This window comes from Trachypithecus francoisi, unplaced genomic scaffold, assembly GCF_009764315.1.
Source record: "Trachypithecus francoisi isolate TF-2019V2 unplaced genomic scaffold, Tfra_2.0 Lachesis_group16, whole genome shotgun sequence".
NCBI lineage: Eukaryota > Metazoa > Chordata > Mammalia > Primates > Cercopithecidae > Trachypithecus > Trachypithecus francoisi.
This window is the reverse complement of record NW_022681461.1, coordinates 91,455,381-91,483,306: the sequence shown is the minus strand read 5'-3', so window position 1 is coordinate 91,483,306 and position 27,926 is coordinate 91,455,381. Positions and strand designations below refer to the sequence as shown.

General features: G+C 51.2%; 1 protein-coding gene across 2 annotated transcripts; it reads left to right on the top strand.

Annotated features, from left to right (window-relative positions):
• The first annotated feature begins 522 nt into the window (after window positions 1–522).
• GLIPR2 (GLI pathogenesis related 2) lies at window positions 523–27,926 on the top strand. Of its 2 annotated transcripts, XM_033238114.1 has the most exons (5): window positions 523–771; window positions 12,086–12,194; window positions 12,864–12,967; window positions 15,207–15,284; window positions 26,387–27,926. In XM_033238114.1, the coding sequence occupies exons 1-5, from the start codon at window positions 759–761 to the stop codon at window positions 26,545–26,547; spliced, it is 465 nt and encodes a 154-aa protein (XP_033094005.1). In that variant the 5' UTR covers window positions 523–758; the 3' UTR covers window positions 26,548–27,926. The 2 variants fall into 2 exon arrangements, with proteins under 2 accessions (XP_033094005.1, XP_033094007.1); XM_033238116.1 differs by lacking the exons at window positions 12,864–12,967; window positions 15,207–15,284 and having other exon boundaries at window positions 524–771; window positions 26,387–26,453.

Genomic DNA, 27,926 nt, shown 5'->3' with positions numbered 1-27,926 from the left:
TGGGAAATCCCAGAACATGTCTGGGGGATGTTTGGGGGATGACAAGAAATCTAGTTTGACTGGAGTATGGGGAAAAGGTGGGGGCGTTGGGGAGACAGGTCTAGGGCCAGACTGCAGGGGTGGGGAATTGGCTTGGTCTGGGAGGCAATGAGGGGCAAGTGGACAGGTCAGAGGCGGCTGCGCTTCCACCCCATTGGCAGTAGAGGGCGTGTCCTGGGAGAGGAGCGTCGCCCTCCCCGGACCAGCCGCCCTCCGGAGCCCGGGACCACCGGAGATGGGGGCACACCCGAGATGGGGGCACACCCCGGGGCTGCGTGTGTCGGGTCAGGCCGCGGCAGGGAGAGGCCGCCCCCTGGTGGCGCCGGCCGGAACGCCCCTCGTGCCGCGACTGTGAGCCCCTCTGCCCTCGCTGCGCGTCGGCGCAGAGCAGCTACCCGGAGCCCAGCAGGCGCGGGCTTCCCCACGCGCCTCGGGAGGGGACAGCTCCGGGTGGGATCCGGGAGGCTTGGGGCCTGCAGCCGCATCCGGGGAGCCCTCGGCAGTCGCGGCGCTGCTTCCCCGGGGCGAGCTCTCCGGGCGGCCCGCGGGGTGGCCCCGGGCGCCTCCGCCCTCAGCTGTCGCTCCTTATAAGGCGGGGGCCGGGCGGCGCCGGAGGAGGGGCCGCTGCATCAGCCGGGTTCTGGACTCCCGGGCGGCGCTGGGCCGGGGGAGCGCAGTGCAGCGCAGCCGCAGGGAGCGAGGAGCGCGCGGAGCCGGCCATGGGCAAGTCAGGTGAGCCTGCGAGCGCGCTCTCTGAGAAATGGTTCGGAGCCCAGCGCTCCCGGACCTCGCCGTCTCCCTCGCCCGCTGCAAGCCAGGTCCTGGGGAGTGCGGGAGCCCGGGGTGCGGGTGGAGGGCGCGCGGGCGGAGCGCCCCGGCGCGGTTTTCGGGGAACCCGGGGGGGAAGGGGAGCCCGAGGAGGCCCCCGCCGGAGAACCGAAGATCGCGCCAAGAAGGGCTTTCCGACCCTGAGGGGCTGCGCTCCGCAGCCCGCCAAGGCGTGGCTTCTGCTTTGTTTCAGGAGGCCAGAGTTAGAGTTGGAAAAGTCACCAAAGTGTGACAACCGCTCTTGCTGCAAAGCATTTTGCCCCGCTCGGCTGTCCCGAGGACAGCCCTGAGCATCCCCCTCATCTATTTGTTGTTCCTCCTCTCCTGAGCACCCGCGCAGTCCTGGGCTCCCCATATGCTAGACTCAGTCTGGCTCCCTTTCTCCTGGGGCACCCCATCCTCTCTACTGTGGCTGTCGGGATGAACTTTCTACAGCGCAGCTCTCCTCCTGTCGCTCCCTAACACCTTCCTCACCATTGTCCTCAGAGTGGAAGGACACACTCCAGTCCTGCCTTCAGGCCCCCGGGAGTGGGTCCCCACCCCTTACCTGCGCCCTACACTAGAGCTGTCCAGAGGCTGGTGCACAGGACCCTTCCCCTGGGTTTCCTTGCCGGGCCTTCACCACCCCCACTCTCAGCCTGAAAATCCCCCCCACCCCTCTAGGCTCAGCTCCTGAGCTGGAGCCCATCCGTGATTCCCACCCCGCCCCCGCACCGCCCCCACCACCCGGGAGGGAGGGCTCAACCTGGTGTTTTCCTCGCTGCAGCCCTTCCTGCAGTGTGCCGGGGACAAGAGTTGAGCCACAGACCTGCTTCCCGCCGGGTCCTCACCCCTGGCTGCTGGGGGCCGTGTTTATCTCAGCATTGCTCCTGCCTCACAGGAGGCTCTTAGGGAATAGCTGTCGAACAGGATTCAGAAGTCCTGCCTCATGCGGATTGTCCACCTCAGATGAGTAATGCTAGGTCCCTTCTAGGATCTGTCCTCCAAGATCTGGACTCAGGAGATGCCAGCGCTGGGAGCAAGTGGCTTTCCCTGGCCTTGGTCCTAACCAGGCTTCCTAGGCTGTAGAGGCAGGTCTGGCTTTCAGTCCTGGCCCAGCCAATCACCGGCTGTGTGAGACTGAGCAAGCCTCCTTCCCTCTGGTCCTCCCCTTCTGTACAGTGAGGGTGGCTGTATGAGCCCTGGGGTTCTTCACGGTATGGAAAGGTGATATAATGGGTTGCCATTTAGTTAACAGGATGACAGGTGGTGATGAGGCAAAAGTATGGCAGATGAGAGCAAGTCTTTCGAGATATCTACTTGGGAAATCAACTCCTTTCTCTGTAGATTTAGGAGAAAATCCACAAATTCCCTTAAGCTAGTTTTTTTTTTCCTCTTCTTCTTTCTGAGACAGAGTCTCGTTCTGTTGCCCAGGCTGGAGTGCAATGGTGCGATCTCAGCTCACTGCAACCTCCGCCTCCCAGGTTCAAGCGACTCTCCTGCCTCAGCCTCCTGAGTAGCTGGGACTACAGGTGCACGCCACCACGCCCAGCTAACTTTTGTATTTTTAGTAGAGATGGGGTTTCACCATGTTGGTCAGGCTGGCCTCGAACTCCTGACCTCGTGATCTGCCTACCTCGGTCTCCCAAAGTGCTGGAATTACAGGCGTGCCCAGCCTAGGCTACATCTTAATCAGTTGTTTCCAGCGTCTTATGTAAGGCGTGGTTTTCCAGAACTGCTCATATTCAGCTGTGTGCCCATTCTTCTGTCTGTCCGCCCCTTCCTCCATCCCTCCCTTGCACTGTCTAGCAGCTCTGTATCAAGCTATGGACCCAGTGCTGGGGCGTGCATCCACTTGGATTGTGAAAGGAATACATAAAGCTATGTAGGGGATAGACAGGCACTATCTGGCTTGAGTAAGAGGTGGGAAATGATCCAAACCACAAGACAGGTGCTGGTGAAGGGCGGTGGGAGCTCAACGTGAGGAGACTGCTCCGCATGGGAGCTGGTGAGGGTTCCTGGAGGAGGTGGTCAAATCCTAGAGGGTCTTGGGAATTTAGACTTCATCTTACAGAACCTAGGGTGCCATGGAAAGGCACTGATCTGAAAGCAGTGGGACTAGAGCTTTGCCAGGGTGTAAGGTAGATCGGATGGATGGAGAGAAGGTGGAGGGAGAATGGGGAAGACTGCTGCAGTCACACAGACAGGAGATGACAGAGGCATCCAGGGCAGGATGGAGGCTGGAGAGGAGGATGGGATGGATTTGTGAGATGGTGGCCTTGGACAGACTTGAAGACAACTTACTGTGAAGCAGAGGGAAGGCTCAGAGGCCTGCACGATGGGGTGATGGTTTCTATGCCTGGAGATGCAGGGTTGGGCAGGTTTCAGAGGAAGATTACTTTTTACTCAGGAGAGGAGGGGGCCAGTGGCAGAAAGCAGGTTAGAACTGGTTGAGTCAGAGGCCACCTCCACCTCTAATACACACACATACACCCAGGGACCTTGCAGAATTCTGACCCAGGCCTTTCTCCCTCACAGTCAGGTGCACTGAATTTATCTCCCCCACCCCAACTGGAAAACCAAGAGCCCCCAGAATAGTATTAATATCTGGCTCTCCTAGGGTCCCTAAAAGAAAATGACTTTTCTGGGTGACCCAGTGCCCAATGGGCCTTCAATGCAAGCCCAACCTTGAAGTTCCAGGCCATCAGCCCAGGGCTGCTGTCTGTGTCCACAGGGCAGGCGGCACTCACAGGGGCTCTGTGTGCTTCTGTCAAGGCCGCCATAAGGAATCCGTCCCTGCCCCTTCTGGGCCTCAGTTTCCTCCTCACTGCCCAGAAGCCAGTCTCTTTTTCATCTTTCACCTCAGATACACCCCAGAGCTGCCTGGCATAACGGGCATTATTGTAAGATCATCTCACAGCTGGCACAGCTGAAATCCAGAAGACGCTTGACCCAGTGCTGGAAGACTCCCAGGTCCTGCTCCCAGCCCTGGTTTCTCTGCTGGGACTTGGTGTGCAGCAAGTGTGGTGGGGAAGAGAAAGGCAATGACCTTGAGCTCAGTGGAAGCCTCCTGTCCCTAATACTGGTGACACCAATGTTTAATCTTCAACTGCATCCTAGGCAAAGAGCTCAGTATTTTCTATGTTACCATGTTTGTGACAGCACTGCCAGGCAGTTATTATCAACTCATGCTATAGATTTACAGAGGTTGAGTACCTTGCCCAAGCTCACACACTGACCAGTAAGCAAACCAATGAATTTGAACTCAGCTCTCTGACTCCCCTACTGTGTCCTGTCCTCTCTCCCACACTGACCACTTGCCCTGACGCCCTGCTCCCTGCCAGCCTGAACTCTAGCCCGGTGGGGACTTGCGCGCGGCCTCCGTCAGCTCTAAGAATATTAGTGTCCCTCCATCCACCTAGCACCAGAGGAAATCAGAGCAGACAGGCCTTTAGGGACCAGCGAGCTCAGGAGTTTTCTACTGAGTGGGACCCTTAGGCCTCCTCAGGGAGAGGCTGTGTGGACCAGGCCAACCCCAGCAGTTTCATTTTCATCTGTTGCTTTTATTGAAGATTTCCTTCCAAGGAAGTGTTTCCCTGCTTTGAAGACATTATGAAAACCATAGATGTCATCCTTCTTTCACACACAGATGGGGAACCTGGGGCCCAGAGGGACAGGGATGTGCCTGAGTGACAGTAGGCAGGCAGGGCTGGAAAACGGCTGCCTCCCCTTCAATTACAACCACTTTCTATGGAGAGGGACAGCCTAGGGGAGGCTAATGCTTGGGGGGAGGGGATGCCTTGTTCCCGTAAGCAATTGAGCAACTCCTCATAGACATCATTCTTGCCATTTGGAAAAGAGGAAGCAATATGTAAAGTGGAAAGTGTGGGAGATTTGGAGCAGGGGAGGGGGAAAGGGAGGGGCATTCTTACACCCGGCTCTAATGTGGACTCTGTGTGGCCTTGGACAATCCGCATGCCCCCCACCATCCAAAGAGCCCAGTTTCCTCATCTGTAATGAAGAGAGGAATCCTGTCCCGCCTTCACTGTGCTGAAGTGAGAACCTCATTCGTTTGTTCACTCACTCATTCACTTAGCAAATATCCAAGCTCAGGGGCTGAAAAAGGCCATCAAACGTGAATGTAAAGGCAGGACAAGAGGAGACCTAGGCCGGGCGCGGTGGCTCAAGCCTGTAATCCCAGCACTTTGGGAGGCCGAGACGGGCGGATCACGAGGTCAGGAGATCGAGACCATCCTGGCTAACGTGGTGAAACCCCGTCTCTACTAAAAAATACAAAAAACTAGCCGGGCGACATGGTGGGCGCCTGTAGTCCCAGCTGCTTGGGAGGCTGAGGCAGGAGAATGGCGTAAACCCAGGAGGCGGAGCTTGCAGTTAGCTGAGACCCGGCCACTGCACTCCAGCCTGGGTGGCAGAGCGAGACTCCGTCTCAAAAAAAAAAAAAAAAAAAAAGAGGAGACCTGACCTGGAAGGAGCAGGAACAGGTTCTTCCAAAGCCAAAGCCCAAAACTTTCTGTCCCTGTCCAATGGTAATAATAATAATTACAGTTGGCATTTAATAACTGTTCATTATATTCCAGAACTGTTCGAAAGCATTGACATAGATGAATTCATTTCACCCTCACTACACTGCCCACTGCACTACACTAGGCTGTAGTGAGGGTTCAATACTGCTGTTCCCATTTTATGTATGGGGAAAGGAGGCACAGAGTGTTGAAGCAACGTGTCCAAGATCGCATGGCCAATACCAGGCAGAGCAGGGATTTGGCTGTTGAAATTCCCAGAACCAGCTTAAAGAGCAGGAGTTAGCCAGCTGAAATTCGTTCTTTTTTTCCCTTAAACTGCCAACTTTTTATTCTTTCTTCCTGATAAACAAGTAAAACCAGCTTTGCCCCCAAGGGGGAACCAGGTTTCTTTCCAGCCTTTGCCAAGGGGGTGGAGGGGCCTGTTCACAGTTCCTGCCCTGGGCCCTGACAGTCACCAGCTCTTTCATGAGGAGCCTGGAGAGGGCAGAGGAGTGAGTCAGGCTGGGCTCAGGGAGGCCTCAGGAGAGGAGGAAGATGCTGAGGGAAGAGCCTGTCTCAACCAAAAGTTTAAATGGTAGAGGAGGGGCGTACACCTCCTCAGAATCTTTTTTTTTTTTTCTTTTGAGACAAGGTCTTGCTCTGTCACCCCGGCTGGAGTGCAGTTGTGTGATCATGGCTTACTGCAGCCTTGATCTCCTGGGCTCAAGGGATCCTCCCATCTCAGTCTGGGACCACAGGCGTGAGTCACCACGCATGGCTTTTTGTTTTGTCCTCAGAATCTCTGCAGAGCCTCCAGCAGTAGAGGCTTGGCCTCCAGAAGGACCTTCGAGAACCCAGTGCAGTCCCACCTAGGACATCTATACCCTCCACCCCAGCTGAGACAGCCCAGCCCCTTCCCTCAGCCCTGGGGAGCCGGGCCCAGGCAGCTCCTGCCTCCTTTTAGCAGCTCTGACCTTTCTTTTAAGCCCCAAGTCTGGCACCCTGGTAACCTGCACTCCATAGTCCCTAATTTCCCCCGGGGTCCCTCAGCCAGGTGTGCTAGAAAAGGGCTCGGCACAGAGGAGGCTCTTGAGAAGCCTTCATTCTTCTCTTCTCTTCCTTACTCTCCTTTGCTCAATTCAGAGATCTGAAGGCAGCTGCCACCCCTGTCTATTTTCTTCTACTGCTTTCCTCAGCTGTCCTCGAGTCTGATCCCCCTCCCAGGCCTCCTCAGTCACCCCCTGTCTCTTTCCGTCATTCCCTTTGTCTCCCGTGACCCTGAGGAGGGATGGGGGCTTAGGACAGGGCTTTGCGTAGGATCTGGACTAGTTGTGGGAATTTGGGCAGGTAACTTCCCTTCTCAAGCCTCAGTTTCCTAATTAGAAAGAAAAAAACATGGGTAAGGCCATGGCAGCTCCCACAGAAGATGGCGAGAAATAAGATCCTGCGTAGGCCCAGCACATGCCCAGAGAGCGGGAGAAAGCAGGCCTGGGATGGGTGGACCTGCAACTTCCTCCTACCTCAGGGTTGGCACTCTGAAGCCGTGTGGACTTTCCAGCCTCAGTTTACCCTCCTGCACAATGAGGACGTCATCCCTGCCCATCCCCCATCATAGGGTGGCTGGGAGGGCGCTCCCTGCCTAACTGGGAGATGGACAGCATTTCTCTGACTTTTTTTTCCTTATGTTTATCTGTATTCTTGGGTTTTTCTCGGTGGGGGTGGGGTGTGCTTCTTGCTAGGTGTGGCTGCCACTGATAACTTTGCCTCCCTGGGGTGGCGGCCCTCTCAGAGGAGCCACCAGGGCTAGGACTGGTTGCCTCGGTGGGAGGGGACTCCTGGGGCTTCCCAAGGTGTGGTTGGCAGGAGTGGTGAGAGAGGGCTTCCCCGCCACCGATTACCAGAAAGACCTCCTGGCCCCTTCCAGAGAACTCTGGCTCAGGGGCCTGGCATTGGCGGACACAGTGCCCAGCTGCAGCTTCTGGGCACTGAGCTTTGCTTGGACACATGAACTTTCACTTTTGTTTCTTTTTACTTCCCACATTCTGGGAGTGCAGTGACCTAGTTTTTAGCAGCCTTATATGTCCCTCTCTGCCAAGGAAACTTAAGGGCCTCCAGCACTATGGGATCTAGTGCAAACTGACCCCAGCACTCAGGCTGCCTTTAAACTGGCTTCCCCTTAGCGAGCCACCCACTCCCCTGTCTCCCCCTCCTCTTCAGAGCCCCAGGATACACGTGGTCCCTTCACCCTGGCTCTTTCTCTGCTGTTTGCCTCCTCCATTCATTCTTCCTGAGCCAGGAACACCTCCTCCAGGGAGCCCTCCTTTCCCTGACGCATCTGTAGTCACCACTGCACGTGCCACTCAGCCTCATGCATCTCCCATGGTGTCCCACGAGACCCACCGTGGCCTGTCTGGGACATGGGAGCTAGAAGGGACTTTAGGATGGGCCTGGACAACCCTGCCACTTGGATGGGGACCCCTGTCACCTTGGTGGTGTCACCCATATGGGCCCTTGCCTGCACACTCACTCGTTCTGATCAGTGTCTCCTGAGAGAAGCTTGTTTGGGAAACTCCTTCACGTCTTGGGTCAGTTGTTCATCTTGTCTCCTCTCACTCCTACCCCAGCGGGATGTTACAGGATCTCAGGATTGGAAGGGACTTGAAGGTCCTCTGACTCAGGGCCTGAGTCCCTCCAAGAGGGGCTCACCTGCTTGAATTCCTTAAGTGGTAGAGAGCTCACTACCTTGTGAGGTAGCTCCTTTAGGTAGTCAGAAGCTTTAACTAGGAAAGATCTTTCTTAGACTGAGCTGAAATCTGTCATTCTGCCTTTCTACCCACTGGCCCCAGCTTTCCCTCAGGGCCCCAGAATTCATCAGGGGCCTCCAGTGTGTCCTCCAGAGGCTGATCCTCTCCAGGCTGAACATTCCCCATCCTTGTACCAATTCCTTATTAAACCCCCCTTTCCAGCCTCAACACACCTCAAGTCACCACTGTCTCTTGCATAAAGCAGGGACCAGGCTGGGGAAGCAGCCCATGGCCCAAGAACCCCTGGGTTCCTGGAGGCCACGCTACCCAGCTGACTCTTCTTAAACTGGTCAACAAGACCCCCATCTGGGTCCCATGAGTTGCCATCACCCCTGGCATTTCCCTGTGAGATATTCTTTAAAAGCCTCTCTCACTCCTTATCCCAAATACCACATTAACATGCTAACCCTGAAATCTTTTTGTTTATCAAGGTAAAAATGCATAATATAAAATGTATCATCTTAAAAATGTTTAACTGTGCAGTTCTGTAGAGTTAAGTATATTTACATTGCTATGCAACAGAGCTCCACAGCTTTTTCATGTTGCCAAACTGAAACTCTATACACGTTAAACAATACCTCTAGAGGCCTTTTCTCCTCTCCACCGTAGACCTGAAATCTTTGTTTTTCCTATTGACAAGGGCTTGGTCGGCCTGTTGGCCAGGAAGTCCTGATACTTCAGGTTGTAGCTCCGCCCTCTGCCTTAACGCCTGTCCCCATGATCAGTTTCCACCTCCAGGTCTCCCCACCTCTGCCTGGCAACCAAAACCTCACAATCCCGGGGTTCAGAGCCCCCATATCCCTGCCCTGCCCACATTACTGTGACTGGACCTCACTGGACAGCCTTAATGAGCCCAAGTTCTAGAGCTTGGTCCACGTACTCTTTATCTAACAGTCTACTTCCTCTTTCTCAGAAGGCCCATGGACAGCTCCACCATGCAGGTGTGACCTGCAGTTACCTTCCCCTCCTGGGTCTGCAGCTCCTGGGTCTGCACACCCCAACCCCCCTGAAGGCAAGCCCTGGGTCTTCTTTCCCTTACGTCCCCTCAGAAATTCCATGGGATGTGACTTGAGGGCCCAGGAGACATGGGAGATCTGGCTATGAGAAAAGGGACGAGGACTCCCTGTTGCATCATCTCCTCAGCCTTGGGTGAAAGGCAGCAGAGTAGGAGAAAGGCACCGGTGAAGGTGACCCGGGGTAGAGGAAGAGCGTGGCACTTCCTTTATGGTTCACACCCTTCCTGCCACTACCCACAGCCAGTCTTTGAGGGACAGGCTGTGGCCTGATGGGACCAGTTCAGCATAAGGGCCTTCTGTGGCCCTCACTCAGAACCCATCCAACTCACCCCCATTTCCACAGAAGGGAACTCGCAGATTCCCGAGTAAGGTGCTCAGTGTCTTCATCATAGCCTGGCTGGCTGGCCCCTGTTCAGACAGTTCTGGGGCCTCGTGTTGGGAGTTGCCTCCTTCCTGATTCCATGTTAGGTTAATCTCCAAGTTCCTTTTACATCTATGCTTACCTGCATCTTGGCACCTATCACATGGCTAGTGTCTGTTTACAAGGCTGCCTGCCTTCTGTATGTGAGCTCTTTGAGAGCAACACGTGACTGACTTGTCTCTGGACCCTTAGCACACGATATGGGACATGGCACAGGGGAAGCACTCAGAGAGCAGATGAACAGATAAATGGAGGATAGATGAATGGGCCTTGGATGAATGGCAGATGTGTGGATGAATGATGCTGGATGGATGGGTAATGTTAGATGGATGACAATGTTGCATGGATAGATGTATGGAAGATATTAGGTGGATGGGTGGATGGATGGAGGATGTTGGATGGATGGAGGATGTTGGATGAATGGTGGATGGACAGATGAATGGAAGATATTGGATGGATGGATGGAGGATGTTGGATGGATGGATGGATGGATGGATGGATGGATGGGGATCATTTCAGATCCAAATTGGTATGGCTTCTGTTCACTATTGATCTTGCTTGCTTTTGGCTTCACCTACTTATTCTCTCCCTAACCACAGCCTCCTTGACTTTGCCCTTTCTGAGATCATGACCTAATTGGGCATGGGCTTCACCTCTTCCCCCACTGCAGCCCTGGGCCTGCTGATCATACCACTCACCCTCCCACCACCTCCACTTTCTTTGCTACACTCTTCTCCTATTCTGTGTCTTAGTCCATTTTCTGCTTCTATAAAAGAATACCACACACTGGATAATTTATTAAAAAACTTTATTTGGCTCACAGTTCTGGAGGCTGGGAAGTCCAAGAGCATGACATTGGCATCTGGTGAAGCCCTCATGCTGCATTATCCCATGGAAAAGCAGAAGGGCAAGTAAGCACTCAAGACAGGGAGAAGGCCGGGCCAAACTCATTCTTTTACCAGGAGCCCAGTCCTGTGATAATGCCCTCTAATCACCTCTTAAAGATCTCACTCCTCAACACTGTTAGCTTGGCAATTAAATTTTAGCATGAGTTTTGGAGGGGATGTTCAAACCAAAGCATTCTGCCCATGGCTCCCCAAAACTCATATCCTCCCCACATACAAAATATATTCATTCCATCCCAATAGCCCCAAGTCTTAACTTCTTCTGGCACCAACTCAAAGTCCAAAGTCTCATCTAAATTAGATACAGGTGAGATTTAAGGCACACTTCACCGAGAGACATATTCCTTCCAGCTGTGAGCCTGTGAAATCAAAACAACTTATCTACTCCAAAATACAGTGGTGGGACAGGCATAGGATAGACATTCTCATTCCAAAAGGGAGAAATGGGAAAGAAGGTAACTGGTCCCAAATAAGTCCACAACCCAGTAGGGAAAACATTCAATCTTAAGGCTGGAGAATAATCCCCTCTGATTCCATCTCCTGCCTCCTGGGCACACTGGGTGGGAGTTGGGCCTCAGGGAGCCCCACCCCCAAGGCTTAGGGCTGTCCAGCTTCAGCTCTCTCAGATCGAAGCCTCGTGCTTTCAGCCTTCCCAGGCCCGTGTTGCTTGCTGGTAGCTCCACAGTTCTGGGGTCTTGGGGGTGGCTGCACTTCTGCAGCTCCATTAGGCACTGTCCTAGTGGGGACTGTGCGCTGGCTCTGCCCCTGCAGTAGGTTTCTGTGTGGGTCCCCAGGTTGTCTGATTGGATGGCACCCACCCACGTTGAGAGTGGATCTTCCCCACTCAGACTCACACACCAGTCTCCTCTGGAAACACCCCTACAAACACACCCCAAAATAATGCTTTACCGATTCTCGAGGTATGCCTTAATTCAGTCAAGTCGGCACCTAAAACTCACCCTCACACTGTGCTTCCCCAGGGCTGTCCTTCCCTTGTCTCTTTGTCTGTCCCTGTCTCCTTGGCTTCACTCACCCAGCATAGGTTTCTTCCTCCCCAGCCAGGAGGCCTCTTTCTGGACTCCCAGCTCTGGCCCATTCCAGTCCCCTCTGCTCTCCCTAGATCCAGCCTGAGATACCTGGTCTACTTCAGATATTTTACTTCCGAAGTCCTATTGCTGACTGTCCAGGTCCCCAAATCTGCTCTGTGTTTCTGTGCATCCTCCACTTAGCAGCCAGCAGGGTCTTTGAGAAACACATGGATCTCACTGCCCTGCTCCCTTTCAGTGGCTTCCCCATTGCCTTGGATAAAGACCCAAATCCCTAACATGGCCCATAAGGCCCCACATGATCCATGGGCTTTAGATGTGCAGAGATATGGAGCACAATGCCAGGTAGGGTGAGCAGTGGCGTGGAGCAGGGCCACTTGGCTGGGGTGCCAGGTGTTGGAGGGGAGCAGCAGCCCGTCCACATGGCCTGAGGTTTGAGCTGGGTGTTGCTTTCAGCATGCCATTACACTTTTGATGAGTGTTTTCTCTGCACTGAGCCATTCTCCATTTTGCAATCATTCCAGCTTCCAAACAGTTTCATAATGAGGTCCTGAAGGCCCACAATGAGTATCGGCAGAAGCATGGCGTCCCCCCACTGAAGCTCTGCAAGAAGCTCAACCGGGAGGCTCAACAGTGAGTCCCCTAGCACATCCGGGTGACTTTGACTTGGGCCCTTCATGTGCCACTGCTGCAGTCACAAAGGGGCCCTGTGGCCAGGCACAGTGGCTCACACCTGTAATTTCAGCACTTTGAGAGGCCGAAGTGGGCGGGTCACCTGAGGTCAGGAGTTCAAGACCAGCCTGGCCAACATGGTGAAACTGTCTCTACTAAAAATACAAAAATTAGCCAGGTGTGGTGGCGGGTGCCTGTAGTCCCAGCTACTCGGGAGGCTGAGGCAGGAGAATCGCTTGAACCCGGGAGGCGGAGGTTGCAGTGAACCAAGTGAACCAAGATCATGCCACTGCACTCCAGCCTGGGTGACAGAGTGAGACAACATCTCAAAAAAAAAAAAAAAAGGTTGGGGGGCCCTGCATGGTGTCGGGGACTGGGTTTTGGGATCAGATACAACCACACTTGAATAACCACTCTGTCAGTCACCTGGGCAGGTCCCTTTGTTCCCCTGAGCCTCAACTTGCTCCTGTGTGGAATGGGACTGCTGGGAGGCTCAGCAGCAGTCATGCAGCTCTAACTCCTCTGCGAGGCCTGGGCAGGGAAGGAAACTCAGCCACACTAGCTTGGGGCACATACTCTGGGGGTTCTCTGAACTGCACCTGCTCTGAGGAGGCACTGTGGACTCTGCAGGTATTCTGAAGCCCTGGCCAGCACGAGGATCCTCAAGCACAGCCCAGAGTCCAGCCGCGGCCAGTGTGGGGAGAACCTTGCATGGGCATCCTACGATCAGACAGGTGGGTCACATTTTCAGCTCCTCTCCTCTCTGCGGGAGCTGGAAGAAGGACAAGTCCTCCTCAAATGCCTCCTGGCCCCAGCACCCTCATGGTGTAGCCACAGGCCTAGGAAAGGAAAGAAAGGAGAACCAGAGCTCTCTGAATCTGCTCCCAGGCTGACTTCAGTTCACCACAAGGTCTCTGATGGCTGGCTCAGTGCCAGGCCTGTGTCGGGTGCCAGGGACACAGAGATGAGTCAGACTGACCAAGCCCCCACTTTCGGAGAAGCTCGCAGGCCAAGGAGTGGGGGTTGGGGAGACAGACCGCTTTTATACAGAATCTCAGCCTGATTCTGGGGGCACCAGAGCATCCCCAGCTACCGAGAAATGTTATTTTCTTCCCGAGAAATTTTACTTTCCTACTGTACTGGTGATCCACTACCAGTAGTGCTGGTGTATTACTTTTGTAATAGGAGAAAAGCAATAGAGCTTTTTCCATTTTGGAAAAAATAGTAATAATGGTAAAGACAATGTCTCCATGCAAGGTCTCAATCTGGAATGCTCCCACCGTGCCGCCCGGACATTCTTGAGCTTTCTGACCCTCTGGCCCTGACAGCCCTGATGTGGCTTTTTAGGAAGAACATTGGAGAGCTATCTGGATCTCTGAAGCTTTCTCCAAACACCAGTGGGAGAATGACTCACTCCCTCCCCGGCCTCACATTCCTGGGAGTTCCCCCGAGTCCTCTTGGTTTCCCTAGGGCAGCCTAAGCCAGGGCTCCTGTGCAGCATGGTCCTTGGCACCCCCACTGGGAGGCGTGTGTGAGCTCCTGGGGAACCCCCTACTCACCCCTCCCTCCGAGGCCTCGTCCTCAGCCTGCAGGCTCCTTTCCAAGCCCAGGCTGTGGCCCTTGATGGGCCCCGGGAGAAGGGCATAGGACAGGAAGTTGGGCATTCAGGAGGCACAGTCCATCCCAGCCTTGCACGGGCTCCCTTGGAAGCCTTAAGCAGGTCACTCCCTCCTCTGCCCCCAGTTTCCCGTCTCTACAGAGAGGGGGTTGGGTAGGTGGTCTCTGAGACAGTGGTTCCCTACTCTGGCCGCACATTGGAATCTTTTGTGAAACTTTAAAAAAAATACCAGGCCAGGCACAGTAGCTCCTGCCTGCAATCCCAGCACTTTGGGAGGCCGAGGCAGGTGGATCACCTGAGGTCAGGGGTTCGAGACCAGCATGACCAACATGGAGAAACCCCATCTGTACTAAAAATACAAAAATTAGCCGGGCTTGATGGCACATGCCTGTAATCCCAGCTATTCAGGAGGCTGAGGCAGGAGAATTGCTTGAACCTGGGAGGTGGAGGTTGCCGTGAGCTGAGATCGTGCCGTTGCACTCCGGCCTGGGCAACAAGAGCAAAACTCCGTCTCAGAAAGAAAAAAACAAACAAACAAACAACAACAACAAAAAAATGCCTGAGTCTCTCCTCCAGAGACAGACACAGTTGGTCTGAGGAAGGACCCAGGCATTAGTATTTGTTAAATGCTCTCCAGGTGAGGCTGATGTGTGGAACGTGGATCAGCAGTAGCATCTGGGAGCAGAAATGCAGAATCCTAGACCTACTGAATTGGAATCTTCCCATTAACAAGATTCTTGCACACATTTGAGACTGACTGCTCTGAGGTCCCCACTCCTGGCTCTGGCCGGGAGAGCATCAGCTCCCAGGGAAACGCCTGCCCATATCAACACCTGTGGGAACGGTGGATGCCCCAGGTGAGGGCTCTGCTGCCCACAGTAGAGATCCTTGGCTTACCAGCCTGATTGTTTTTCCAACTATGGATGTTTCAAGAGCTGCACGTGGGGTGAGATGACAGTATAGTCTCCTAGAAACTCGGAGCATCAGCAGAAGGCCCTTGCAGTATATTGCCTTCAAACTTTTCATTGTACTGAGACCCAGAGAGGGAAGGCTTTGCCCAGGATTACACAGCAAGTCAGTGTGTGTGGGTTGTGGGGGGATAGGTGCAGGTTCCCTGACCCCAGGCCAGTGCTCTTCCCAGCCCCCCAGAAGGCCCACTCTTCAGCCTGGCCATGCTCATGGGCAGGAGTCCCTAGGAGTCTGCAAAGCAGCATCCAGGATGCATCAGCTGACTGGGGCTTTCTCAGATGTCTAATTGCTGGATAGGTGGCTTGGGGCTAATGGGAGGAGATGCAGGCAATAGGGAGTGGGTGGATTTTGTGGCTGAGTTTTAGAACAATGTCATTTCCACACAGGAAAGGAGGTGGCTGATAGATGGTACAGCGAAATCAAGAACTATAACTTCCAGCAGCCTGGCTTCACCTCGGGGACTGGTGAGTGGCAGGGTCTCACCAGGGGCCTGGCCCTGGGCAGCAATGCAGGTTGGGTGTCTGACTTCAGACAGGAACCAGCCCTCTAAAAAAATCAACCCTTTCCTTCCTGTTTAACCTCTTCTATGTTTCTCTGGATTGACCTTGACCACAGACCAAAGCTCTCCTTTTCCCATTACATCTCCAGCTTCCCCCTGCTACGTGCTCTGCTCCCTCTGTGAGCCCCCAGCTGCTGAATGCTGCCCCATCAGCTCAGAGCTCTTCCCATTCCTGGAGTTTGTCATAGGAGACTGGATTTCCAAAGCTGCTTGCAGCTTCATTCTTGAACTGGTCACCCTGCGTCTAGTCTTGTTTCTGCAATCCATCCTGCTCTCCAGCAGCCTCAATCCTTCTAAAATTGTCTCTGCCCCTGATGCTCTCCTGATTCAATTGTCATGGCTCCCTGGGGCCATCAGGAGAAGGCTCAAGCTGCTGGCACTCCTCCCGCCACACCCCACACCCTTCCCCCACCCTTGCGGTCTCCCTGGCTTTCTCCCTTCCCCTTTCTGCTCTAGTTTGCAGTTCAGGAGCTTGGGGTGCAGAGAACCTGGATCTAGTCTCAGCTCTGGCACCCTTTGCTGTGTGGACTTGAGTCAATTCCTGTCCCCTCTTCCCAGGGGAGAGGGAGAAGGTGGCTTCTAAGGGATATCCTGAGAGCTGGTGATACAAGTGTAGGGAGGAACCTTCTGTGCGTCCATGTTCCCTTCCCATAGGCTTCCCCTGACAAAAGCTCCAGGCAGCCGCCCTGTGCCCCAGGATCCCTCTGGGCAGCCGCCCTGTGCCCTGGGCTCCCCCTGCCTTTTGCTGGGCTCACCAGGCTCCTTGTCTTTCCTCAAAACCGACTCAGAGCCGCCTGGGACCCAGGATGGTGTTAGAAGGGGGTGGCAGTTTCTCTGACCAGAAGGCACCAGGAAAACAGAAAAAGGGACTCTGCTCACCTCGTTCCTCCTACCCCACCTGTCCCACCCACAAGTAGAGCCTTGCGGCCTTCCACCCTCTAGAGGGGTGCTCCAGAAGCAGGAAGTGACAGGTTCTCAGCGCCAGTCACCATTTCCTGTGGTTTGCTGCCTGCCCTTCTGGGTGGGGGTTTCTGCAACCATGTTGCGTTGCGTTGTTCCTGGGACTCTGGGGCAGAGGCAGAGGCATCTGCTGAGGCATTCCTCCCCTCCATTAACCCCTGCAGGACTCCAGGCCAGGCTGGCAGGGCTTTGAGTGTGAACAGGTGATTCTAGGGCAAGGATACCTAAGGGTGTAGGGAGGGAGCAGTAACAAGCTCCTGCTATTGATTAAGGATGTGTAGGCAGGACCTTGTCTTCTTTTAATAGAGATGGTGTCCAGAAGACTTCTTATTTCATGGCTTCTGGGTTTGCTTTTCCCATGAGCAAGATTCTTGAGCAATCAGACACGTGTCCGGGCAAGTTATTAACTAGCACTGTGCGTGTGTGTGCACACCACGTGGTAATTAGAAAGTGCCTCCACAGGCTGGGCGCAGTGGCTCACACCTATAATCCTCGCACTTTGGGAGGCCAAGGCGGGTGGATCACCTGAGGTCAGGAGTTCAAGACTAGCCTGGCCAACATGGTGAAACCCTGTCTCTACTGAAAATGCAAAAAAAAAAAAAAAAAGGCCAGGTGTGGTGGCAGGTGTCTGTAATCCCAGCTACTCAGGAGGCTGAGGCAGGAGAATCACTTGAACCTGGGAGGCAGAGGTTGCCATGAGCGGAGATCGCCCACTACAGCTTGGGCAACAAGGACGAGACTCTGTCTCAAAAAAAAAAAAAAAAAAGTGGGGCTTTATTCTACCCATTTTGGAGAGGAAGACACTGAGGCCTAGAAAAGGGAAGCAGCCTTTCTCATGCCTTCTGTCCCTGATATGATGCTTTTGCCACCACTCCCACTCCAAGACAGGAATCTCATAAGAGTCAGAGCCCAACTTTCCATGATCACTGACTACTCGTTTCACTCATTGCTCTACACCTCCCATCCCTAAAGAGGAAAATCCCAGAGCAGCCAGCCCTTGTGCTGTTCCAGGTACCAACAGGCAGTGCCTGGGGGCAGACAGAGCCTGATCCTAAGACAGGAATGAGATTTTGGGTGGGATCATACTGGGGGCTTGCAAGACCCTTAAAGATCTTCATGCCCATCCTGCCTCAGCCTCCCCCAGACCCTGTCTGCAACTCCTCCTTGCTGCATCTCTGTTCATGGATTACCTGACCTGAGTCCTTGTTGTAGGTGAAAGAGCCTTTGAAATACCCTTTGGCCAGGTGCAGTGGTTCACACCTGTAATCCCTACACTTTGGGAGGCCGAGGCAGGCAGATCATTTGAGGTCAGGAGTTCAAGATCAGCCTGGCCAACATGGTGAAACCCCATCTCTACTAAAAATACAAAAATTAGCCAGGTGTGGTGATGCATGCCTGTAATCTCAGCTACTCGGGATGCTAAGACACGAGAACTGCTTGAATCCTGGAGGTTGTGGTGAGCCAAGATCCCACCACTGCACTCCAGTCTGAGCGACACAGTGAGACTGTCTCCAAAAAAAAAAGAAATGCCCTATAATCCAGCCCCACCCAGGCCAGCATCTTGTGATGAAGGATGCTAGTCAGTCACTGCAGTGTGCTGAGTGAAGAGAAATAATGTCCTATCATTACTTTGATATATTCTGTTTAAATTATGTTTATGTTTATGTTTTATTATGTATGCTTATTCTGAATGAATTATATATATATATATTTTTTTTTTTTTTTTTTTTTTTTCCTTTGAGACAGAGTCTCACTCCATTGCCCAGGCTGGAGTGCAATGGCACAATCTCGGCTCACTGCAACCTCCACCTTCCAGGTTCACGCAATTTTCCCACCTTAGCCTCCTGATGAATAATATTTTTATATGATATGAACATTGGGAGCTATCGAAGGTGAAAAGTTTTCTTTCCAGCCCTGACCCCTAGCACTTTCACTCCCAAGAGACAACCAGAGATACCAGTTTCCTGTGAATCATTCCGGAGTTATCCTGTGCTTACGCCAGCATGTGTGTATAAATGTTCTCTTCCCTTTTCTGCACTCTGGTGTCAGAGTATATGACCTGTTTTATGCTTGTCAGAGAGTGTGCCATATCATACAAAAAGTGCTCGTTCATTCTTTCTTACCTCTGCACATTATTCCCTTGCGAGGATATACTGTGACATATTTAGTGTGTTTTTCAAAGATATATTCTAGGAAGTTTGATTCACAGCAGGAAAGAAGATGTCATCCCTTTAGGAAAAACAAAAAGGAACCTTCGTTAGTGGACTAGAGTTAGCAACCAGTGTGTATTTGATGGTTGCTAAGGAAGTTGTGTCATTTACTTCATCTCTGAATACCCATAGCTTAATTCCCTCTGTGCAGACAGAAACCACCCCCGCGAGAAAAAAGATTGCTTAGCCTCATCAGCTTGGAAAAGGCTGCCACAGGCACTTGTGCTGCTGATGTGCACTTTGTGTCTAATTATTTTCTTGGCAACCAGTGGATAAATGGCAGCTTCTTCCTTTTCTGGGAGACAGAGTGGGAAGGTCAATGGCCCCAGCATGTGGTCTCCTTATTAAACAGCAGTTTAATTAAACTCCTAATTAAACAGCAGAGCTTATTAAACAGCAGTTAATATAAGTTTAAAGATAGTGGCAAATATGCATAATTGTACTTAGGGTTTGTTTTCTTTTCCTTCTTCAATTGTATCATGTCAACTATATAGATTCATGTTTACATTTGATTATTTTCATAAACAATTTAGTAACTTTCAGTCCTCTGCGAATGCAGACAAAGAAATAAATTATAGCTAAATTTTTAAATGTTTTAAATGGCCAGGCGTGGTGGCTCATGACTGTAATCCTAGTGCTTTGGGAGGCCAAGGCGGGTGGATTACTTGAGGTCAGGAGTTCAAGACCACCCTGGCCAATATGGCAAAATCCCATCTCTACCAAAAATACAAAAATTAGCTGGGTGTGGTGGTGGGCACCTGTAGTCCCAGCTACTCAGGAGGCTGAGGCAGGAGAATCACTTGAACCCAGGAGGTGGAGGTTGCAGTGAGATGAGATCATGCCACTGCACTCCAGCCTGGGCAACAGAGTGAGACTCTGTCTCAAAAAAAAAAAAAAAAAAAAAGGTTTTAAAAGAAGTTTAACTATAGGGGAAAAAATAGAATTTAATCCACAAACATTTATTTCAGTCCTTACCATACACAGGATGCAATGGGAAGCACCAACTTTGTCTCTTCCCTAAAGAACTAGAAGAGTGTGGACACCAGTCTCTTCCTCTCTCTCCCACTTTCTTTTTTTAATTTTTTAGTAAAATAGGCTACATGTGGTGATTTATGCCTGTAACTCCAGTACTTTGGGAGGCCAAGGCAAGAGGATCCCTTCAGTCCAGGAGCTCAAGACCAGCCTGAACAATATGGCAAGACCCCGTCTCTACAAAAAAATTTAAAAACTAGGCCGGGCACCATGGCTCATGCCTGTAATCCCAGCACTTTGGGAGGCTGAGGTTGACGGATCACCTGAGGTTGGGAGTTCAAGACCAGCCTGGCCAACATGGCGAAACCCCATCTCTACTAAAAATACAAAAATTAGCCAGCCGTGGTGGCACACATCTGTAATCCCAGCTACTCGGGAGGCTGAGGCACAAGAATCGCTTGAATCTGGGAGGTGAAGGTTTCAGTGAGCCGAGATTGCACCATTGCACTCCAGCCTGGGTGACAGAGCGAGACTCCATCTCAGAAAAAAAAAAAATTAAAAAATTAAAAAACTAGCTGGGTGCAGTGGCACGTGCCTGTGGCCCTGGTTACTCAGGCGGCTGAGGTAGGAGGTAGGAGGATTGCTTGAGCCAAGGAGGTTGAGGTTGCAGTGAACCATGATTGCACCACTGCACTCCAGCCTGGGCAACAGAGTGAAGCCATGTATTGGAAAAAAAAAAAAGAAATTGTGGTAAGGCATATATAACTGAAAATTTACCATTTTAACCATTTTAAGTGTACAATTCGTGGCATTAAATACATTTACACTGTTATGCAATCATCACCACCATCCATCTCTAGAATTATTTTCATCTTCACAGATTAAAACTCAGTACCCCTTAGACCAGGGGTCCCCAACTCCTGGGTGGTGGACCTGTATGGGCCCATGGCCTGTTAAGAACTGGGCCGCACAGCAGGAGGTAAGCGGTGGGCGAGTGAGATTACTGCCTGAGCTCCGCCTCCTGTCAGATCAGCAGTGGCATTAGATTCTCATAGGAGCACAAACCCTATTATGAATTCCTCATGCAAGGGATCTAGGTTACACACTCCTTATGAGAATCTAATGCCTGATGATCTGAGGTGGAACAGTTTCATCTGGAAATCATCCCCACCCACCCCACCCCAACCATTGTTCTGCTTTTGGTTTTAACTATTCTAGCTACCTCATATAAATGGAATCATACAGTATTTGTCCATTTGTGTCTGGCTTATTTCACTTAGCATCATGTTTTCAAGGTTTACCCATCTTAGAGCAGGTGTCAGAATTCCTTTTTATTTTATTTTATTTGAGAAGGAGTCTCACACTCTTGCCCAGGCTGGAGTATAATGGCCTGATCTTGGCTCACTGCAACCTCTGCCTCCGGGTTCAAGAGATTCTCCTGCCTCAGCTTCCCAAGTAGCTGGGATTACAGGCACCCGCCATAATGCCCAGCTAATTTTTTTTTTTTTTTTTTGTAGAGATGGGGTTTCACTATGTTGGCCAGGCTGGTCTCCAACTCCTGACCTCTTGATCCGCCCACCTTGGCCTCTCAAAGTGCTGGGATTACAGGCGCGATCCACCACGCTCAGCCTCCTTTTCATTTTTTATTTGTTTGAGATGGAGTCTCACTCTGTCGCCCAGGCTGGAGTGTAGTGGTATAGTCTTGGCCCACTGCAACCTCCACTTCCCAGGTTCAAGCGACTCTCCTGCCTCAGCCTTCCAAGTAGCTGGGGTTACAAGCACCTACCACCACACCCAGCTAATTTTTGTATTTTTAGTAGAGACGTGGTTTTACCACATTGGCCCGACTGGTCTCAAACTCCTGACCCCAGGTGATCCACCCCCTTAGTTTCCCAAAGTGCTAGGATTACAGGCATGAGCCACTGTGCCCGGCCTCAGAATTCCTTTTTAAAGCTGAATAATATTCTATTATATACACACACACATATATACATATATACACATATATACATATATATATATCCCACATTTTGCTTATCCTTTCATTTGTTGATGGACACTCGGGCTGTGTGACTTTGTGGGTTTTTTTTTTTTTTTTGAGATGGAGTCTCACTCTGTTACCCAGGCTGGAGTGCAATGGCGCAGTCTTGGCTCATTGCAACCTCCGCCTCCCAGGTTCAAGCAATTCTCCTGCCTCAGCCTCCCCAGTAGCTAGGATTACAGGCATGCGCCACCATACCTGGCTAATTTTTCTATTTTTAGTAGAGATGGGGTTTCATCACTTTGGCCGGGGTGGTCTCGAACTCCTGACCTCAAGTGATTCACCCACCTCAACCTCCCAAAGTGCTGGGAAAACAGGCGTGAGCCACTGCGCCTGGCCGGGCTGTGTGACTTTGGGCCAATCATTTAACCTCTCTGCTGGGAGCATGGGTGTATAAATATCTGAATCCCTGCTTTCAGTACTTTTGGGTATATACGTAGAAGTGGAATCACTAAGTCATATTGCAATTCTATGTTTAATTTTTTGAGGAACTGCCATACTGTCTTCCAGAGTAGCTGTGCCATTTTACATTCCCATCAGCAGTGCACAACAGTTCCAGTTTCTCCACTTCCTTGCCAAAACTTGTTATATTCTATTATTTTTGTTTCTGTTTTTTATAATAACCATCCTACTGGGTGTGAAGTGGTTGCCCTTTTTCTTTCTTAACCACCCTATGGGAATCTTAGCTACTCTGATCATGATTTTCCTCCTCCCTCCCTCCCTCTGTTTCTTCCTTTCTTCATTAAATATTTATTGAGCATCTACTATGTGCCAGGCCCAGTGCTAAACACTAGGTATGTGGTGATCAGTAAAACAGATGTGGCACCTGCCCTCATATAGCTTGCTCAATCATAAGCCAGATATTTAGGAGAGAGCAATCTCTTCAGTGTTGCTTTAGCAAATGAATGTTATCCTGTGACACAGAAAATAAATGTCTCATTGATCTCTGTAAATGCTAAACCATAAAAATGGAAGAGATGAACACCCCGCCTCTATTCCCCCAAGAAATAAGAATTTATGCCAGGCATGGTGGCTCACGCCCATAATCCCAACACTTTGGGAGGCTGAGGCAGGCAGATCACTTGAGATCAGGAGTTTGAGACCAGCCTGGTCAACATGGCAAAACCCCATCTCTACTAAAGATACAAAAATTAGCTGGGCGTGGTGGTACTCACCTGTAGTCCCAGCTACTCAGGAGGCTGGGGCATGAGAACCACTTGAACACAGGAGGCAGAAGTTGCAGTGAACTGAGATCATGCCACTGCACTCTAGCCTAGACAACAGAGTGAGACTCTGTCTCAAAAAAAAAAAAAAAATTTATGATCATTGAGCAAGGAATGCATTACAGCATCAACTCTTTGACTCCCAAGTGGGAGGAGATTTGGAAGCTAAGCTATATTCATAGCTTGAAAAGACCAGAGAGGAAAGGACAGGCAGTCTGAGAAATGGGAGACTGATGCTAATAGGCCTCAGCAAGACCTGGTGTGTCTGGAGCTGGAGCAAGTAGCTTGAAAAGGAACTGAGATGTTTGGCTCAGAGCAGAAGGATTTGAACGAGGCTGCAATGTGTCGAAATCTCAAAAAGCTCAAAACATAGAAGGCTGTACTTCCAGTGAAGGCAGAACTGGAGTCCAAGATGGATCTTCTATATTACCTTTATTCATCGATTCCACTCATTCTTTCAAACGTTTATTTTACACTTTCCATGTGCCAGGTTATGCCGAGGTACTGGGTGTATTTTGGTGACTAAAACAAACTTGGCCTCTGCCCATATGGACTCATAGTCTGGTGAAGGAGCCAAACAGTAAACAAATAATCAAGCAAATGCATCACACAAATGGGAAGAATGGTACATAGGGGAAAAAAACAGTGTGGTAAGAATGTCTTGGGAGGGAGAAGTTCAGTAAATAAAAGGGTGTTTACAGGCTGGGCATGGTGGCTCACGCCTGTAATACCAAAACTTGGCTGGGCCAAGGCGGGTGAATCACCTGAGGTCAGGAGTTCAAGACCAGCCTGACCAATATGGTAAAACCTGTCTCTACTACAAATACAAAAATTCGCCGGGCATGGTGGCATGCACCTGTAATCCCAGCTACTTGGGAGGCTGAGGCAGGAGAATTGCTTGAACGCGGGAGGCGGAGGTTGCAGTGAGCTGAGACCGTGCCACTGCACTCCAGTCTGGGCAACAGTGAGACTCTGTCTCAAAAATAAATAAATAAATAAAAGGGTGTTTGCAAATGACTTCTTTGAACAAGTGATATTTAGGCTAAGACCAAGGGACAAGAAGTTGTTGGTCATCAGAAGAGTGTCTTGGCCAGGCGTTATGGATCATACCTGTAATCTCAGCACTTTGGGAAACCAAGGCAGGAGGATCACTTGAGCCTAGGAGCTCAAGATCATCCTAGGCAACATAGGGAAACCCTGTCTCTACAAATGTATATATATATATATATATATTTTTTTTTTTTTTTTTTTTTTGAGACCTAGTTTTGCTCTTGTTGCCCAGGCTGGAGTGTAGTGGCACCATCTCAGTTCACCATAACCTCAGCCTCCCAGGTTCAAGTGATTCTCCTGCCTCAGCCTTCCCGAGTTGCTGGGATTACAGGCACGTGCCACCGCGCCTGGCTAGTTTTGTATTTTTAGTAGAGATGGGTTTCTCCATGTTGGTCAGGCTGGTCTCGAACTCCCAACCTCAGATGATCCACCCACCTTGGCTTCCCAAAGTGCTGGGATTACAGGCATGAGCCATGATGCCCGGCTTTACAAATAATTTTTGAAAAATGATCTGGCAGTGGCAGCATGTGCCTGTGGTCCCAGCTACTCAGGAAGCTGAGGTGGGAGGGTCTCCTGAGCCCTGGAGGTAGAAGCTGCAGTAAGCTAGGATCGTGCCACTGAACTCCATCCAGCCTAGGTGACAGAGATCCTGTCAGAAAGAAGAGAAGAGAAGAGAAAAAGAGAAGAGGAAGGGAAGGAGGGAGGGAGGGAGGGAAGGAGGGAGGGAGGGAGAGAAAAAAGAGAAGAAGAAAGAAGGAAAAGAGAAGAAAAAAAGTGTGCAAGGGCTCTGTGGTGGGACACACCCTGGTGTGTTCAAGGAATGGAGAGGAGGCCACTGCACCAAAGGATTCACTTTCATTCTAGGTGGACTGGGGAGCGAATGAAGGACTGTTAAGCAGGGAAGTAAACAGATATGATTTATATCTCAAAATGGTCACTCTGAATACTAAGTAGAAAATGAGGCTCACACCTGTAATCCCAGCAGTTTGGGAGGCCGAGGTGGGCAGAGCACCTGAGGTCAGGAGTTCAACACCAGCCTGGACAATATGGTAAAACCTTGTCTCTACTAAAAACACACACAAAAAAATAGCTGGGCATGGTGGCGCATACCTGTAGTCCCAGCTACTCAGGAGGCTGAGGTGGGAGGATCACTTAAACCCAGGAGGCAGAGGTTGCAGTGAGCTGAGATCATGACACTGCACTCCAGCCTGGGTGACAGAGTGAGACTCCATCTCAAAAAAAAAAAAGAAAAAGAAAATGAATTTGAGGGGCCAAGGTGGACGCCATAGAACCAGTCAGGAGGCTATTGCAATGGTCCACGTGAGAGAAGTTTGCAGTTGGGACCAAGGGTTTGGGAGTGGGTGGACCTGAGATGCATTTTAGAGTTGGATTCTTCAAGACTGAATGCTAGGTTGTTGTGGGGGAAAGGAAGGAGAGGGAGGAATGCAGACTCCCCCCTGTCAGTGTGTGCACAGAGGTACTGCTGATGGAGATGGGAGGACTGGGAGAGGAATAAATCTAGGGGGACAAAAACTGGGAGTGAGGTTTGGAAACGTTAAATCTGAGATGCCTATGAGTCATCCATGTGGAAATGTCCAGTAATTAGTTATGTCTGGAACACAGAGCAGAGATTTGAGCTGGAGAAATAAATTTGGGAGCCAGGGAAAGACGAAATTCCCTAAAGAGAGCTTAGAGGGAAAGGAAAAAAGCCCAGGATTAAGCCCTGGGAAGTGCAGGTCCTTCAATATCTGTAAGTGAGGGCGAGGAGAAGGAAGAGGAGGCAGCGAGACAGGAGGAATGGCAACAGACTGTGGCATCCTAGAAACCAAAAGGGGGAGGGGTGCCTTGAAAAGGAGAAGAGTAGGAAGTGTTCATCAGGTGTCCAGTAAGATGAAGACAAAAGGGGATCACTGGAGAGCTTCGAGATTGCAGCTTGGGGACAGAGTTAGACACAGGCACTAGGTAGAGGGGCATCCTAATTGTTGGGGCCACTGGGCTTTGTTGTGATCTCTGGGAGACTGTTGGAAGGTGGTGAGGTGGGTAAGGTCAGTGTGGCTGATGGAAAGGACCTGCTTTAGAAGTCAAGCAGTCTGGCCAGGCACGGTGGCTCATGCCTGTAATCCCAGCACTGGGAGCCTGAGGCAGGTGGATCACCTGAGGTCAGGAGTTCGAGACCATGGTGAATCCTTATCTCTACTAAAAATACAAAAAAGTTAGCTGGGCGTGGTGGCATGCACCTGTAGTCCCAGCTACTTGGGAGGCTGAGGCAGGAGAATCACTCGAACCCAGGAGGCGGTGATTGTAGTGAGCCAAGATCACGCCACTGCACTCTGGCCTGGGCGACAGAGCGAGTCTCCATCTTGGGAAAGAAAAAAAAAGAAGTCAGGCAGTCAGAGCATTTTGTCTCTCCTTTCCCTGCAGGGGGTCTGTGAAGACCATGCTAACCTGAGCCTGGCAAGATGGTACAGGGGTTCAACAATCCCCTGCCACATCCTTCTTCAGGCTCTGCTAATTCAGCCGTGTCCCTCTCCCTCTGCCTGTTCCCCTGCAGGACACTTCACGGCCATGGTATGGAAGAACACAAAGAAGATGGGCGTGGGGAAGGCGTCCGCAAGTGACGGATCCTCCTTTGTGGTGGCCAGATACTTCCCAGCGGGGAATGTTGTCAACGAGGGCTTCTTCGAAGAAAACGTCCTGCCACCAAAGAAGTAACTTGCTAAATGTGATGGGAAGGTGGCAGACCTAAGAACGTGGATATGAAGTGCCTAGAACAACCGAAACCCGGCTGTGTGCCTGTCCCTGTGGGTGTATGTGCTTGTGTGTGTGATGCGTGTGTTTCTGGTGCACACACTTGGGCATACAGTTCTGCATGAGCTCATTCTTATTACAGGAGTGAGCAAAGGAAGCCTTTCTCCCGATGGTTACCTAGACCACAATTATTTGGATTGGGGGGAGGGGGGAATCCATTTTTTAAATTTTTTGTTATTTTTAAGCAAACTTCTTTTGTACTTTTCTTACTTCTAATATCCCTCCCTGGACTTTTTGTATTCCAAATGTTTGTGATGCTGAGAAGTGAAGTTCATTTTATGTGATCTTCATGCGCCATAATCTACTTTTGGTAGATAATTAAGATTATTAAACCCTCATTTAAATGTGACATAAAATACAGCTTTAAGCACATAAATATAAAGCAGCTTCCATCAGGAACATGGAGCAGGCAGGGGCTCCATTTTACAGAATTACTGAGATTTCTCAGTTGTAAAACATGATGTCATCCTGCGTGCCTCCTGGAATTCTCCAATGGGATCGCCAAAAAACAAATGGAGAAAAAAAGCTTTACTTCCTTGCATTCTTCTACCTTTAAATAGCAAAGTACCACTACCACCACCACCTCTTGCCCCCTTCCCTCTTTTCTTAAACTTCTGGCATTTCAGAGCTCAGCAGGCTACCCCTGGTTTCTGGAGAGTTGGGCCAGGCCTGAAGCTCTCCCTCCCCCACCTCTGCTAGGCAGCCCAGGCCTGATCTGGGAGACAGCCCCTCACCCTGCCTGGGCTCTTGGCCAAGCGGCCTTGGATGGATGAAGTCAGAGAGGTGGAGTGAGGGTGAGTTTACTCAGAGCCCCCAGAGGAAGCCCTCCACCCTCTGCCCTCCCCCCACACAGGGCGGGAGCCCAGGCCTGTTCCTGGCAGCTGTGGCTGCAGCTGTGCTGCTGCTCCCTCCTGGAATGTGCGACAAGCCCAAATGTTCCAGGGAGATGGCGGGGGTAGGGGGCTTAGAAATGCTAATATGGTTCTGTGTTTTGCCTGAAACGATACCAGGTTCCCCTGAATAGCAACTTTACAAGGTCCATGTGGGAGGGACCAACCCAGATGCCCTGCCAAGTGTCCCTGAAACCATGGCAGCTCCGTCTGTCAAGATGGCAGGGGCGGGAATGAGGGGGCTGCTGGCTTAACTGCAGGCATCTGGGCAGGCCAGTCCTCAAAGCAGCGCCTGAGGGTCTGTATTGCACTGTGACCAGTCTCAAGCTATGCCTCTAATTTCGCCGGGGATATTGACTAAGAAGACAATAAAATATTTTTCTTTGTGTAATA

What these genes read in the sequence shown, in the direction of transcription:
- GLIPR2 (XM_033238114.1), top strand. An exon ending in CTCAACCGGGAGGCTCAACA is followed by an intron (nt 12,195 to 12,863) that starts GTGAGTCCCCTA and finishes TGGACTCTGCAG; the next exon opens with GTATTCTGAAGCCCTGGCCA. An exon ending in TGGCTTCACCTCGGGGACTG is followed by an intron (nt 15,285 to 26,386) that starts GTGAGTGGCAGG and finishes GTTCCCCTGCAG; the next exon opens with GACACTTCACGGCCATGGTA.